The sequence below is a fragment of the Entelurus aequoreus genome, linkage group LG09, assembly GCF_033978785.1.
Source record: "Entelurus aequoreus isolate RoL-2023_Sb linkage group LG09, RoL_Eaeq_v1.1, whole genome shotgun sequence".
NCBI lineage: Eukaryota > Metazoa > Chordata > Actinopteri > Syngnathiformes > Syngnathidae > Entelurus > Entelurus aequoreus.
The window spans coordinates 22,321,886-22,334,955 of NC_084739.1; the positions used below are offsets into that span (position 1 = coordinate 22,321,886).

The following is a 13,070-nucleotide window of genomic DNA, read 5'->3' on the forward strand; positions in this document are numbered from 1 at the left end:
GAAATAGAAATACATAACCCAGTGCACATTGTTCATTTGTTTTCGACACTGTAGTGGAAAAGCACTATAATGTGATTTAACTGTTGTTTCCACTAAAATGAATCTAGTGTATCGCCAGCATACAAGCAACAGGATACTGTAGCAAATAGTAGAAATGTCTCATGTACAGCACAGTAGTTTCTTTGGTTTTATTGTTCTGTGTTGAAACGTTTCTTTGCTACAAGACCTTTGTTAAATTCAATATTTGCAACTTTCTTCGACCCGTATGTAGTTTATTTTGCATTCAGAAATGCGTGGGAGTCTTTGTTTGGGGCCTTGATTTGGCCAAATGATACGTTGGCAGTGTATCCTCCAGAAAATTTGTTAAGGTGGTTAAGTTAAGGTGGTGTCTCTCCAGGGGTTAATTCACAAAGTCAAAATAATTACTTACTAAGTCAAAATAATGACAAAATAATGACTTACTATGTCAAATTAATAAGCGTTTGCAATAAGCGTTTGAAAAAAAAGAGTTAAATAGCAGGGACCCTGCCATTCAAAGCTAGGCTGCTACATTACTAATGATTAATGAAACTATAGCTGAAAAAATACTACAATAGCAATAGGAGAGACTATTCATCCTTGAACACCATGGAGTTCATTTAGGCTAAGGCTAAGCTTGAACAATCCTAATGTTGATTAGCACTAAAATGTTTTTGCTTGCAAGCTTGGCAAGCTTTAAGCTCACAATTATCTTAAATATGTTTGTGGCTTTCCTCCCCCTGCAGTTCGCCGACTTCCCAGACCCCATGCTGTACAACGACTACCTGCCGGAGCTGTCGCACCAAGGCTCCTGCGCCGGCTCGGCTGACCCGGAACTCGGGGCGGACCAAGTGTCTTGGGAGGAGTTGCTGGACATGGATCTCCCGTCCTTCCGGCCTGCATTTCTTGTGCTTTGCAGAGTTCTCCTCAACGTCATCCACGAGTGCCTCAAGCTTCGACTGGAGCAGAGGCCTGCTGGAGAACCTTCACTACTCAGTATCAAACAGGCATGTAGATTTTCCTGAGTCTCTCCCTTTAAGCCATCACCAGTAGGGATGTGCCCATCGATCGGCCACCGATCAGTATCGGATGTCATTGACGATTAATGCCTTTTAATGCCAATCTCACAATCGCAAATCCCTTGTGACTGACGGTATATTTACTTGATAAGTCCCTCGGCTGACAAGTGACTATCAGCTAATTGTATGTCTCCATACAGAGTGTGGAGTCGCTCCCCCAAGATTATAATAATCACTTCCATCATGGCAAATTAACTGCATTTCTTAGTATCTTAACTAGCATTATCACTGGAGAACGAGGCTAAACATGTTACATCTCGAGAGTTGTGTTGATAGAACAAAGTTGCAGCAGAAAGTAAGTAGCTATTAACAGGATAATAATAAGTAGATTAATAAGAGTCTAGAGAGAAGACAACTCTGGTGTGCCAACATTGTTGGCAGCCAGTACACGACACAAAAGAGGAGGGCAGATCAATCCATAAATTGGTAGTATCAGTATAGGATCTATGCAAGAGTGATTAAATGGATATTTTTATTCTCTCAAAAAAAAATGTTGTTAATGTTTCCAAACTCTGAATAATTCTCCAGACGCAGGAGGGCAAAAAAGCATTAAAATGAGTAGTTTATAGTAGTTTTTTGTTTTGTTTAGTTACCTTATTGGTAGAGGTGGAGTAAGTAATCGATTTTTATGTACTTTGCAATTCGGACATGGACGATTATAAAATCGATTAGTAAACGTCAATAATTGATTTATTTATTGTAATTAAAGTAATGCAGACAGTTCTAAAAATTGGCTGACTACAACGAGCCACCTCACCGAGAGATCCGACCAGCTCCTTTATTTTAGGGCAGTTAGGTTCCTATGTTGCACACATTTCCATTAATTTAATAAATGTGAGAATTACTGTTTCTTATTACAAATGCACTGTTTTTTAAAGTTGCAAGTGATAAATGCTTATTTAGTTAAACTAAAAGAAGTGTAAAACTGCATCAATATATATAAATTATAAATGTATCAATAATCGAATCGTCGCTCCTGATACGTAATCGTAATCGAATCGTGAGGTGCCCAAAGATTCCCACCTCTATCTATTGGCTTTGTTTTGTTCAAACAATCGTATGTAACAAGAGAAAGTAAGGAACTAGTTATTGTGTAATTGTTAGCATTCACCATAAAAACATTGAACAGTTTACAGGTTATACATGTAACCGTTATTGGTATCTGGGAATCGACCGCATAAAAACCTGATTGCAGGATCCATAATCATCTTATCACTCTATCATTCATGCTAACATCTTCGCGTTTCACATGTGTCCTGCAGTTGGTGCGTGAGTGCAAAGAGGTTCTGAAAGGCGGCCTCCTCATGAAGCAATACTATCAATTCATGCTGCGCGGCGTGGTCACTGATGCTCAGGGCCTGCAGACCAACGCCAACATTGACGAGTTCGAGGAGGATCTGCACAAGATGCTCGTGGTAAGATGGCGTCACTACCACCGTTGTCCGCCGCTAGCCTGAGCGCTTTGAGAACGGTATTGTTTGTGTTCCAGGTTTACTTTGACTACATGCACAGCTGGATCCAGATGTTGCAGCAGCTGCCACAGGCCTCTCACAGCTTGAAGAACCTTCTGGAGGAAGAGTGGCACTTCACCAAGGACATCACCCCCTACATCCGGGGGGGTGAAGCCCAGTCTGGAAAGCTTTTCTGGTTAGTTGCACCAATTGAAGGTCTCTTCATCGTTCAAACGGTACAAATCAACTGTATTTTGTTTTGCTCTGCAGCGACATTGCTGGGATGCTGCTCAAATCCACCGGAGAGTTCCTTGACGCTGGGCTACAAAAGAGCGGTAATGAGTTTTGGGAAAGTGCCGACGACAGCACCGCATCAGATGAGATCAGGTAAGGCGGCGGCCACAACATTAGGTACACCAATACAAGCCTTGAAAAATGCAAAGAGATAGTTTGATGATGTCATTTATGCACTGCCAAAAAGAGCTGACAAAAATATTAGATAAAAAGACTAGATTTTAAGAAAAAAAATACTACAGAACCAGTGAAATTATCTGTCCATGCAGCGAGTTATTTTACCTGATAAGACATCCTAAATTAAGATTTGTATATCTACAGGGTATCCGCAGGGTCTTAAAAAGTCTTGAATCCAACACTAAGGCCTTAAAATGTCTAGAATTCTCCTAAAATCTCAAAAAAGGCCTTAAATACGATTTTGAAAGGTCTTAAAAATCGACGAACGTTACTTTTATTTAAAACATGCAGAAACTTCAGTCTTGCTTTTCAATGTTTCGATTTTTGAGGACGCTATAACACAGGGGTGCACACACTTTTTCACCATGCGAGCTACTTATAAAATGACCAAGCCAAAATTATCTATTTATTTATGAATATATTGAGAATTCTTTATATGTACAATGTATGTTAATGTACCTTGCAAAACCAAACGAGTCCATATTGCACAACACAAATTTTTTGTGTTTACCTTACTCTGATGACTTGCACTGGATGGAATGAAATGACTCACGCTGAACGAGTCTTTGGTGGCGTCTTTCGCTTTCGAAGTTAGCTGTGAGAAAAATGACTGCTGCCCGGACAACTGGCATTTTAGTTCCCTCACTTTTCTCCTCCTCAGCTCGCTTGTCGGTGGGAAGTCGGTGTCGTAGTTTTTATGAACAGTCCGAAAATGCCGCTCCACATTTCCCTTCTTTTGTAGTGCAAACGATAGTCTAACAGATAAGGCATATGCACTTCAAAAATGACAAAGTGAAAAAAAAGTCCTTCTCCCATTCCGTATGAAAGTGATACGTTTTTGGCTTGCTTGGTCCAGCTCCTCCATTCATTTTTATACCATTTCTTAAGTTTAGAGAAAAAAAACAAGGCTGTAAAATGGAGGCTAACTTGGTAACTGGCTAGCTGACTTGATAGTTTTGCCGCATTTGGCGTAGTTGTTTGCGCATGCGCAGTCAGTGGTGTGCCGTCAGGGCTGATGCTGAAGTTTATTTTCTTTTTTAATGCCATGTGATCTACTCACACTACCTTCGATTGACGTATTGTGCACCCCTGCTATAACATAACTACAAAACGGAACCAAAGTAGGCTACCTCTGCTGCCCTGGTCGGAATTTATCGCGCGCCATCAGCTAGTGTGCTGTGCGCGTGCAGTGGTCCGTTGTCAAAGCTTAGCATAGCAGCGGAGTAAATGTGATGAAAGCCCGCAGCAGAGCCGAATTACTTGCTTAAATTGGTGAAAGTGAATGAAAGGATTATGTAAAAGTCAAAAATCCTGGATAAATCTGTGTCAAAAGATGGTGAAACGCCACAAACACTTGCACAACTATACAAGGATCAACTTACTGGCAAACACTAGTCCAGGATATCACTCACCCAATACACCAATACATCATCCCACTACCATCAGGGCGCAGGTACAGAACCATTAAATTCCAGAGGGCCCGCCTCAGGAAAAGCCTGATCCCTGCAGCTATAGCCGCCCTGCTCTGACAAGCTCATAAATGTGTTTGTCATGTATGATGTATTTTTGTTATTTTTGTTTTGTGATGTGTAATGTCTATTGTTTAAATGTACGGCAGTGAAAATGAATTTCCCCACGGGGACCAATAAATCTATCTATCTTAACCCCCCCAAGAAGTGTTATGTGGGTAAAGTGGCACCACTTGCTGAAGGAGATCAATATGAGGTATTTACTAGTGAAATCATACTATCACATACAGTAAGCACACACTGCACATTTCTCTGTGGTCGTAGTGTACTCACAGCAGTAAATCTATATAAAAAAACATAATTCTCATTGGGGGTGTGGGAAAAAATCGATTCGAATTCGAATCGCGATTCTCATTTTTAAAAAATCGATTTAAAAAAATTTTTTTTTTAAATTTTTATTTTTTTTAATTAATCAATCCAACAAAACAATACACAGCAATACCGTAACAATGCAATCCAATTCCAAAACCAAACCCGACCCAGCAACACTCAGAACTGCAATAAACAGAGCAATTGAGAGGACACACAAACACGACACAGAACAAACCAAAAGTAGTGAAACAAAAATGAATATTATCAACAACAGTATCAATATTAGTTACAATTTCAACATAGCAGTGATTAAAAATCCCTCATTGACATTATCATTAGACATTTATAAAAAATTAAAAAAATGAACAATAGTGTCACAGTGGCTTACACTTCCATTGTATCTCATAAGCTTGACAACACACTGTGTCCAATATTTTCACAAAGATAAAATAAGTCATATTTTTGGTTCATTTAATAGTTAAAACAAATTTACATTATTGCAATCAGTTGATAAAACATTGTCCTTTACAATTATTCAAGCTTTTTACAAAAATGTACTACTCTGCTTGCATGTCAGCAGACTGGGGTAGATCCTGCTGAAATCCTATGTATTGAATGAATAGAGAATCCTTTTGAATCGGGAAAAAATCGTTTTTGAATTGAGAATCGCGTTGAATTGAAAAAAAAAAATCGATTTTGAATCGAATCGTGACCCCAAGAATCGATATTGAATCGAATCGTGGGAAACCCAAAGATTCACGGCCCTAATTCTCATATATTATTTCTATTATTTATTTCAATATTTTCAGGTCAGCTTCTCATGCCTAATCTTTTCTCCAAGTTTATACAGCAACTGACATTTAAAGCTATAAAGGTTGTCTGTTTAGTGTTTACACTAAACAGAGGAAAGCCAGAGATATTTGCAAATTAACTCTTGTCATGCTTAAATAAAAACTAGTCCTTGTTTATTAGTAATATGTTTTCAAAAAAGTCGCAACAGGTAAGTGTATTCATACATACAAGATAAAAGATGAGCTGAGCAAATTTAACGTTATCCACATTATTCACATCCAAATTCTGTTTGAGGCTTGCAAGCCATAATCGACTTCTTTCTCCTTCGACAATCGTTCTGTCTGCACTCTCTGTTTTTACAACTTTGTGCAGATACAGCAGTAGTACTGTTAATGTTTTAATCTATTTGCTCAATTCTGACAGCCGCAAAAACACTGCAAAAGTTAACCATTTAGCTTTAGCAGAGACGCTAACAGTCCCTTTCACAGACAATACGTTGTGCTTTTCTCTGCCATTACTGACGTTCTGCTTGTTGTTGCATGAAAACACTCGATATGAAGCACACTGCCATAGAAGAGTTTTCTTACAAAAGGTGAAAATGTGAGAAATGGCTGTTGTGATGTTTGCTAATATTTTCTTCAATTAGTTTACAGTAGAGAAGCTTCTGGTGTATTAAACCATTTTGTTTTCCAATGTGTAAGAGCAGTGAATGAATTTGTATACGTACAATTCATTCTGGCCCTCTGATTTTCCTTTTTGTCTCTGTACTTTTTTGTCCGTGTGAATGTGAAATGGTCTTAAATAATTTTCAGTATGGTCTTAAAAAGTCTTAGTCTTTAATGTGACTTTTTGAAACCTGCAGGACTTTTAAGATAAAAATGTTTTTTTAATTCTAAAAACAAGCATTGTTCAACTGGCAATTTTTAAATGTAGCGTCCTTGGGATAATAAAACAGATTTTCTTTGTTGGGAAAACCAAAATGTCATATTTGAATAATTATTTTCAAAATTTTAAGATTTTTAAACCATAATAGACAAAACATAATTATTCATGCTAAAGTTAAGATTATGATGCATAAAGTCAATGACTAAAAATAGGCTCTTAAAACTAGGGACATTTTTAGAAATCCCCTTTAAATCTTGGCAAGTGGCAAATAATTTGCAGTGTGTGCATGATATGCAAACGACAACAATAATACACTTTGTGTCTGCAAAGACTTTTATTATTACCTCTCATGTGATTGTGTTGCTGGTCAATGTTTTTGATGTGACTATTTCTGTGTGTTTCTCCAAGGCGATCGGTGATCGAGACGAGTCGGTCCCTTAAGGAGCTGTTCCACGAGGCCAGAGAACGTGCATCCAAGGCTCTGGGTTTTGCCAAAATGCTTCGCAAGGTGAGAGTATGCAGTGCTGTTGTCGAGCAATAAAGCTGCCACGACTGTGACTCCGCACAATCTGCCATCTTGAGACTTAATCTTCTCACTGCCTGCTTGCGTCCTTTTTGCCGGCAGGACTTGGAGGTTGCTGCAGATTTCAACATCACTAACGGGGTGGCGTCCCTCCTAGAGGCTCTGAAGAAAAGGAGCTATGTCAAGGTGTGTTTCGGTTGTCACTTCTCATCTTTCTGTGGGGTGACGTTCAAGTAAAAGCACACTTTTATCCACCCTCAGGTTCAGATTCCCGGCTTGGAGGAGCTGCAGGTGTTTGTTCCCTGCGGCTTGTTGGCTCAGAGGCCGCTCATTCTGCAGCTCCTCAATGCTGCTGCGGGTAAAGATTGCTCTAAAGAGCCTGATGAATTGGCTGAGGATGAGGCTTACCTGTTGATGAGCAAGCACCGCAGCGGGGATTTGACGGCTGATTCTGACTGGGCACAGTGGGATGGAGAGCTGCTCAAACTGGTCCCACAAATGGAAACAGTGGACACTCTGAGGGCCATGAAGGTATATGTCAGCCACTTATCAGTGTGTCACCGAATTAAAGTTACATTTTTATTTAAACTAGGGATGTCACGACCACAAGTATTATTGATAAATCTGCTGTAAAACTCTCAACGGTTAACATTACCATTTCAAATGAAAATGATAGAAAAAACGTTATTGATAACAGGACCTCGATAAACCCACACACCAGTGATACCGCTCATGCACTGGGGAAGCTGGCTATTCACTAGCTAGCTTAAATCCTAACATGAATACAAGTAGATATGTAATGATAACCGCGGTAAAACTCTCAATGGTTAGTATTACAGTTTTAAAATAAAAACGATCGGAAAACATTGATTGATAGCTGCACTTTGATAAACCCACAGATGGACTGTCACTCGCTTGCTATCTTAAATGACAACATGAATAGTTTTATTTTATTTCATTTTTAATTTTTTAATTTTTTCCCCCATTAAAAAACAACATACCCCAATCTGAACTTATTTAAACACTTTGCTGTCTGAGAAACTAAGCTATTTTAATTGTGCACATTGAACTTACAAGCTGTGCTGTCTTAGCACAATATAATATACTCAAAGGAATATGACACAGTGGTGTTTTTAAGATGTGTTCAATGACTGCTGAACATAATAAGTCAATACAACGCTCGGCAGAACACTCTTATCAGTTAAGCATAAGAAACATAATACATGCAAAATAGTGGGGTTTCTTACAGTGGGTCTATTTTAGTTATTTAAAAAAATCTAAAGATTTCAGTGTGTGTATAGGTACTTTTCGAGCACATTCAACAATACCACGATAATGGTAAAGTGATAATTTTGGTCACTATAACTGTGATATTAAACTTTAACATAATCACATCCCTAAATACGACACATTAATGTCTTTACCAATTTCAAAATGCTAGCGCCCTCGAGACAGCCACCAATTTGTGCCTTACTCTCACCCGTAACAACCTTCTTGCACTTTCTTCACCACCTGTCACTTTGATCACAGGTGGAGAACGTGCTCATCATCGTGATGCAGTCGGCTCATCTGGTGGCTCAGCGGAAGGCCGTTCAGCAGTCCATGGAGGATGTGCTCACTCTTAGCCGCGAGCAAACATCCAGTCAGCCTCTTATCGCCGGCGCTCTGGAGGAGCTCAAGGTGCTTACATAACCACAATCTGCAATTCGCAACCTTTGAAACACACACACTTATCTGCTCTACTCATATCTGTTGTTTGTAGCAATGCCCTCACTTCATCTCATAAACAAAACCCAAAACCAGTGAAGTCGGCACGTTGTGTAATTCGTAAATAAAAACACAATACAATGATTTGCAAATCCTTTTCAACTTATATTCAATTGAATGGACTGCAAAGACAAGATATTTAATGTTTTAACTAAGAAACTTTTTGCAAATCATCAACTTAGAATTTAATGACAGCAACACATGGCAAAAAAGTTGGCAAAGGGGAATTTTTTACCACTTTGTTACATGGCCTATCCTTTTAACAAAACTCAGTAAATGTTTGGAAACTGAAGAGACCAATTTTTGAACATTTTCAGGTGGAATTCTTTCCCATTCTTGCTTGATGTACAGCTTAAGTTGTTCAACAGTCCGGGGTCTCCTTTGTGTTATTTTAGGCTTCATAATGCGCCACACATTTTCAATGGGAGACAGGTCTGGACTACAGGCAGGCCAGTCTAGTACCCGCACTCTTTTACTATGAAGCCACGCTGTTGTAACACGTGGCTTGGCATTGTCTTGCTGAAATAAGCAGGGGCGTCCATGATAACGTTGCTTGGATGGCAACATATGTTGCTCCAAAACCTGTATTTACCTTTCAGCATTAATGGTTTCTTCACAGATGTGTAAGTTACCCATGTCTTGGGCACTAATACACCCCCATACCATCACAGATGCTGGCTTTTCAACTTTGCTCCTATAACAATACGGATGGTTCTTTTCCTCTTTTTTCCGGAGGACACGACGTCCACAGTTTCCAAAAACAATTTGAAATGTGGACTCGTCAGACCACAGAACACTTTTCCACTTTGCATCAGTCCATCTTAGATGAACTCGTGCCAAACGTAGCCGGCGATGTTTCTGGGTGTTGTTGATGAACGGCGTTGGCTTTGTAGTAGAGTTTTAACTTGTTTAACAGTGTGAATGCATTAGTGTGAGCTTTGATGTTGTTATGACGTCTGTGTTGAGTTACCAGTCGGGTGTATTACACTTCAAGAAGGAATTAACCATTTTGATTTTTTTGCAAGGAAGTGTAGGTTGTGTTACACATTCCTAATTTTATTCAAACAACCTTATCATTAAACGTTTACTGCAAAATTGATTTTATCCAAACTTGTGACGTAATTTTTATAACTTACGGATAAATGAAAGAAAAACAATTTTGGGTTTGATACTTAGTCCTCCTGTGACCATGTCGAAGTAGCCTTGCGCAAGATGCTGAACCCCCAGTTGCTCCTGATGCTGCGTCATCAGTAGGTGAATGTTGTTATGGTGTCAAAGTGCTTTGAGTACCTTGAAGGTAGAAAAGCGCAATACAAGTAAAATCCATTTACCATTGATGCGACTTGTCGTTTCGTGCACGCTCACCATCTCGTCTCTCTGCTCCCAATGTTGCCCAACACAGGACGAAGCCCTGCAGCTTTGCATAAAGATCAGCTCGGCCATCGATCGAGTGGAGTACATGTTCACGACCGAGTTTAAGGCTGAGGTAGAGGAGTCCGAGTCGGCCACTCTGCAGCAGTACTACAGAGAGGCGATGATCCAGGGATACAACTTTGCCTTTGAGGTAAAGCGATGAAATCTCAAAGGGCTGAAGAGTGTAAAAACAGGATTTATGACTTGATGCTTTAATAATGATAGCAACTCCACAGCTGGGAGCTAATAACAAACCAAGTAATACAATGGAATCAATGAATGTTTCTTTGCATCCATGTACTTTCTGTGTAACATTTGCCTTGTGTTGTCTACAGTACCACAAGGAGGTGGTACGCCTCATGTCAGGGCAGTACAGGCAGAGAATAGGCGAACGCTACATAGCCTTCGCCCGCAAGTGGATGACGTACGTCCTGACTAAGTGCGAGAGTGGCCGGGGCACCAAGCCGAGGTACTGTAACCGCCGACTGTCCGATGTCATTTAACACGCTTATTTCAAAACCCTTTTTGGTTTTATTGTATGGGGTGCAGCCTTTAAAGGGGAACTGCACTTTTTTTGTATATATACATAAACACATGAATATATACAATATATATACACATTTATGTGTATATATTCACATATACTGTATGTGTGTGTGTGTGTGTGTATATATATATATATATATACTGTATATATATATATATATATACTGTATATATATATATATATATACATATATATATATATATATATATACAGCCCTTTGAGACACTTGTGATTTAGGGCTATATAAATAAACATTGATTGATATATATATATATATATATATATATATATATATATATATATATATATATATATATATATATATATATATATATATATATATATATATATATATATATATATCCAATCAATTTTGTGGAATAGCCTTCATTTCTAAGAACAAGAATAGACTGTCGAGTTTCAGATGAAAGTTCTCTTTTTCTGGCCATTTTGAGCGTTTAATTGACCCCACAAATGTGATGCTCCAGAAACTCAATCTGCTCAAAGGAAGGTCAGTTTTGTAGCTTCTGTAACGAGCTAAACTGTTTTCAGATGTGTGAACATGATTGCACAAGGGTTTTCTAATCATCAATTAGCCTTCTGAGCCAATGAGCAAACACATTGTACCATTAGAACACTGGAGTGATAGTTGCTGGAAATGGGCCTCTATACACCTATGTAGATATTGCACCAAAAACCAGACATTTGCAGCTAGAATAGTCATTTACCACATTAGCAATGTATAGAGTGTATTTCTTTAAAGTTAAGACTAGTTTAAAGTTATCTTCATTGAAAAGTACAGTGCTTTTCCTTCAAAAATAAGGACATTTCAATGTGACCCCAAACTTTTGAACGGTAGTGTATATATATATATATATATATATTTATTTATTTTTTTTTTGTGTGTGTGTGTACCGGTATATATATTTCTGTGTTTATGTATATATAAACACATAATTTTTTACATTGGATTTGCCATACACACGGTAATGACTAGCATTAGCATTATTGTTTTCCATGGGGATTCCAACACCTCTAAATTTGGTTATCAAAACACGTTCCAATCAAACAGCTGCTGTGTAATGAATACAATACTTACTGTTTAAACACTTTGTAGGAGTAAACAAAAGTAAATACTGGCACTTTGAACTTCATGGCAAAGACTGCTTGCTGTCTTGGGAACACACTGTAGCCTATAGACTACTGCCATCTAACATCTTTGAACTACATACAATATAGTACTTGCTAATGAGGCACATAAATGTAAGACAACAAAATAACTGAACAGTACAGCTTAGTGTTGAATAAAACATTTATTTAGCAATGAACATTCATTAAGACATTTGAACATACACAAAATTACAGAAAATTGCTACCATACATTTAAATTATGGAAAATGATGGAAAGATATATTTTAATTTATCCATATATTTTAAATGGAGGGAATTTGTGTTTAGTTTTGGTGTTTGTCAAGTATTTTGTAGTATTTAAGCTAAAACCTTTAAGAATGTGTTTTGTAAATAATTTCTCTGAATTGCATTGTCTTGAATTCCACTTCCTGTGAATTCCAATTCAACATCCTGTGGGGATGGAGCAAATTCAAATTTAATTGAAATTCCACATTTTGGAGACGTTTGGGGGTTGTTTTTGCTATAACACCGCACAACAATAATAAGTTGCACAAATTGCATTCTTGTACAACCAAGACCTTGATTTGAACTGTTATAAATCCTTAAATGTCAACAGCAGCACACTTCCTTTGTTGGAATCTATTAGAATGTGAATGAAAAATAATTGTGCTTCTTGTTTCCACAGGTGGGCGACTCAAGGTTTTGACTTCCTTCAGGCTATTGAACCTGCCTTCATATCAGCTTTACCAGAAGACGACTTCCTGGTAAAGCCATGCGGCTCATCTTCTTATTATGCTTGAAATGTAATGTTTGACTGACATAAATTGTCTTCTTTCTTTTTTGTAATTTTTTTTTAGAATTTACAAGCACTGATGAATGAATGCATCGGTCACGTGATCGGGAAACCTCACAGCCCGGTCACAGGCTTATACATTGGTGAGATGCTGCTTACTTTTCTGGATCTTTGTTTTTTCAAAACAGACTCCACGCCCTCTAAATCGTTGCAAATTTTCCACTGACGATATGACTCAAATCAGATCTGTCCCCATTCTTTTTTGTCACTGTTGTTGGTTGCTGATGTCAAAGATTAGGTTGCAAGCTACAACTTCTGCATTCACCCGTGATGAAGCAATACACATATTTATTGAAATG

At 38.2% G+C, this 13,070-nt stretch overlaps 1 protein-coding gene across 4 annotated transcripts in view; it reads left to right on the forward strand.

The window, feature by feature from the left end:
- map3k4 (mitogen-activated protein kinase kinase kinase 4) overlaps positions 1-13,070 on the forward strand; it is a 54,471-nt gene that overhangs the window by 14,964 nt on the left and 26,437 nt on the right. For all 4 annotated transcript variants that reach the window (XM_062058333.1, XM_062058330.1, XM_062058329.1 and 1 more), the window contains exons 4-15: positions 765-1,025; positions 2,360-2,512; positions 2,587-2,744; positions 2,819-2,935; positions 6,946-7,045; positions 7,163-7,246; positions 7,322-7,591; positions 8,591-8,740; positions 10,230-10,391; positions 10,576-10,709; positions 12,604-12,682; positions 12,776-12,854. In XM_062058333.1, coding sequence (XP_061914317.1) covers positions 765-1,025; positions 2,360-2,512; positions 2,587-2,744; positions 2,819-2,935; positions 6,946-7,045; positions 7,163-7,246; positions 7,322-7,591; positions 8,591-8,740; positions 10,230-10,391; positions 10,576-10,709; positions 12,604-12,682; positions 12,776-12,854 — 1,747 coding nt within the window. The remainder of the gene's footprint in view (positions 1-764; positions 1,026-2,359; positions 2,513-2,586; positions 2,745-2,818; positions 2,936-6,945; positions 7,046-7,162; positions 7,247-7,321; positions 7,592-8,590; positions 8,741-10,229; positions 10,392-10,575; positions 10,710-12,603; positions 12,683-12,775; positions 12,855-13,070) is intronic.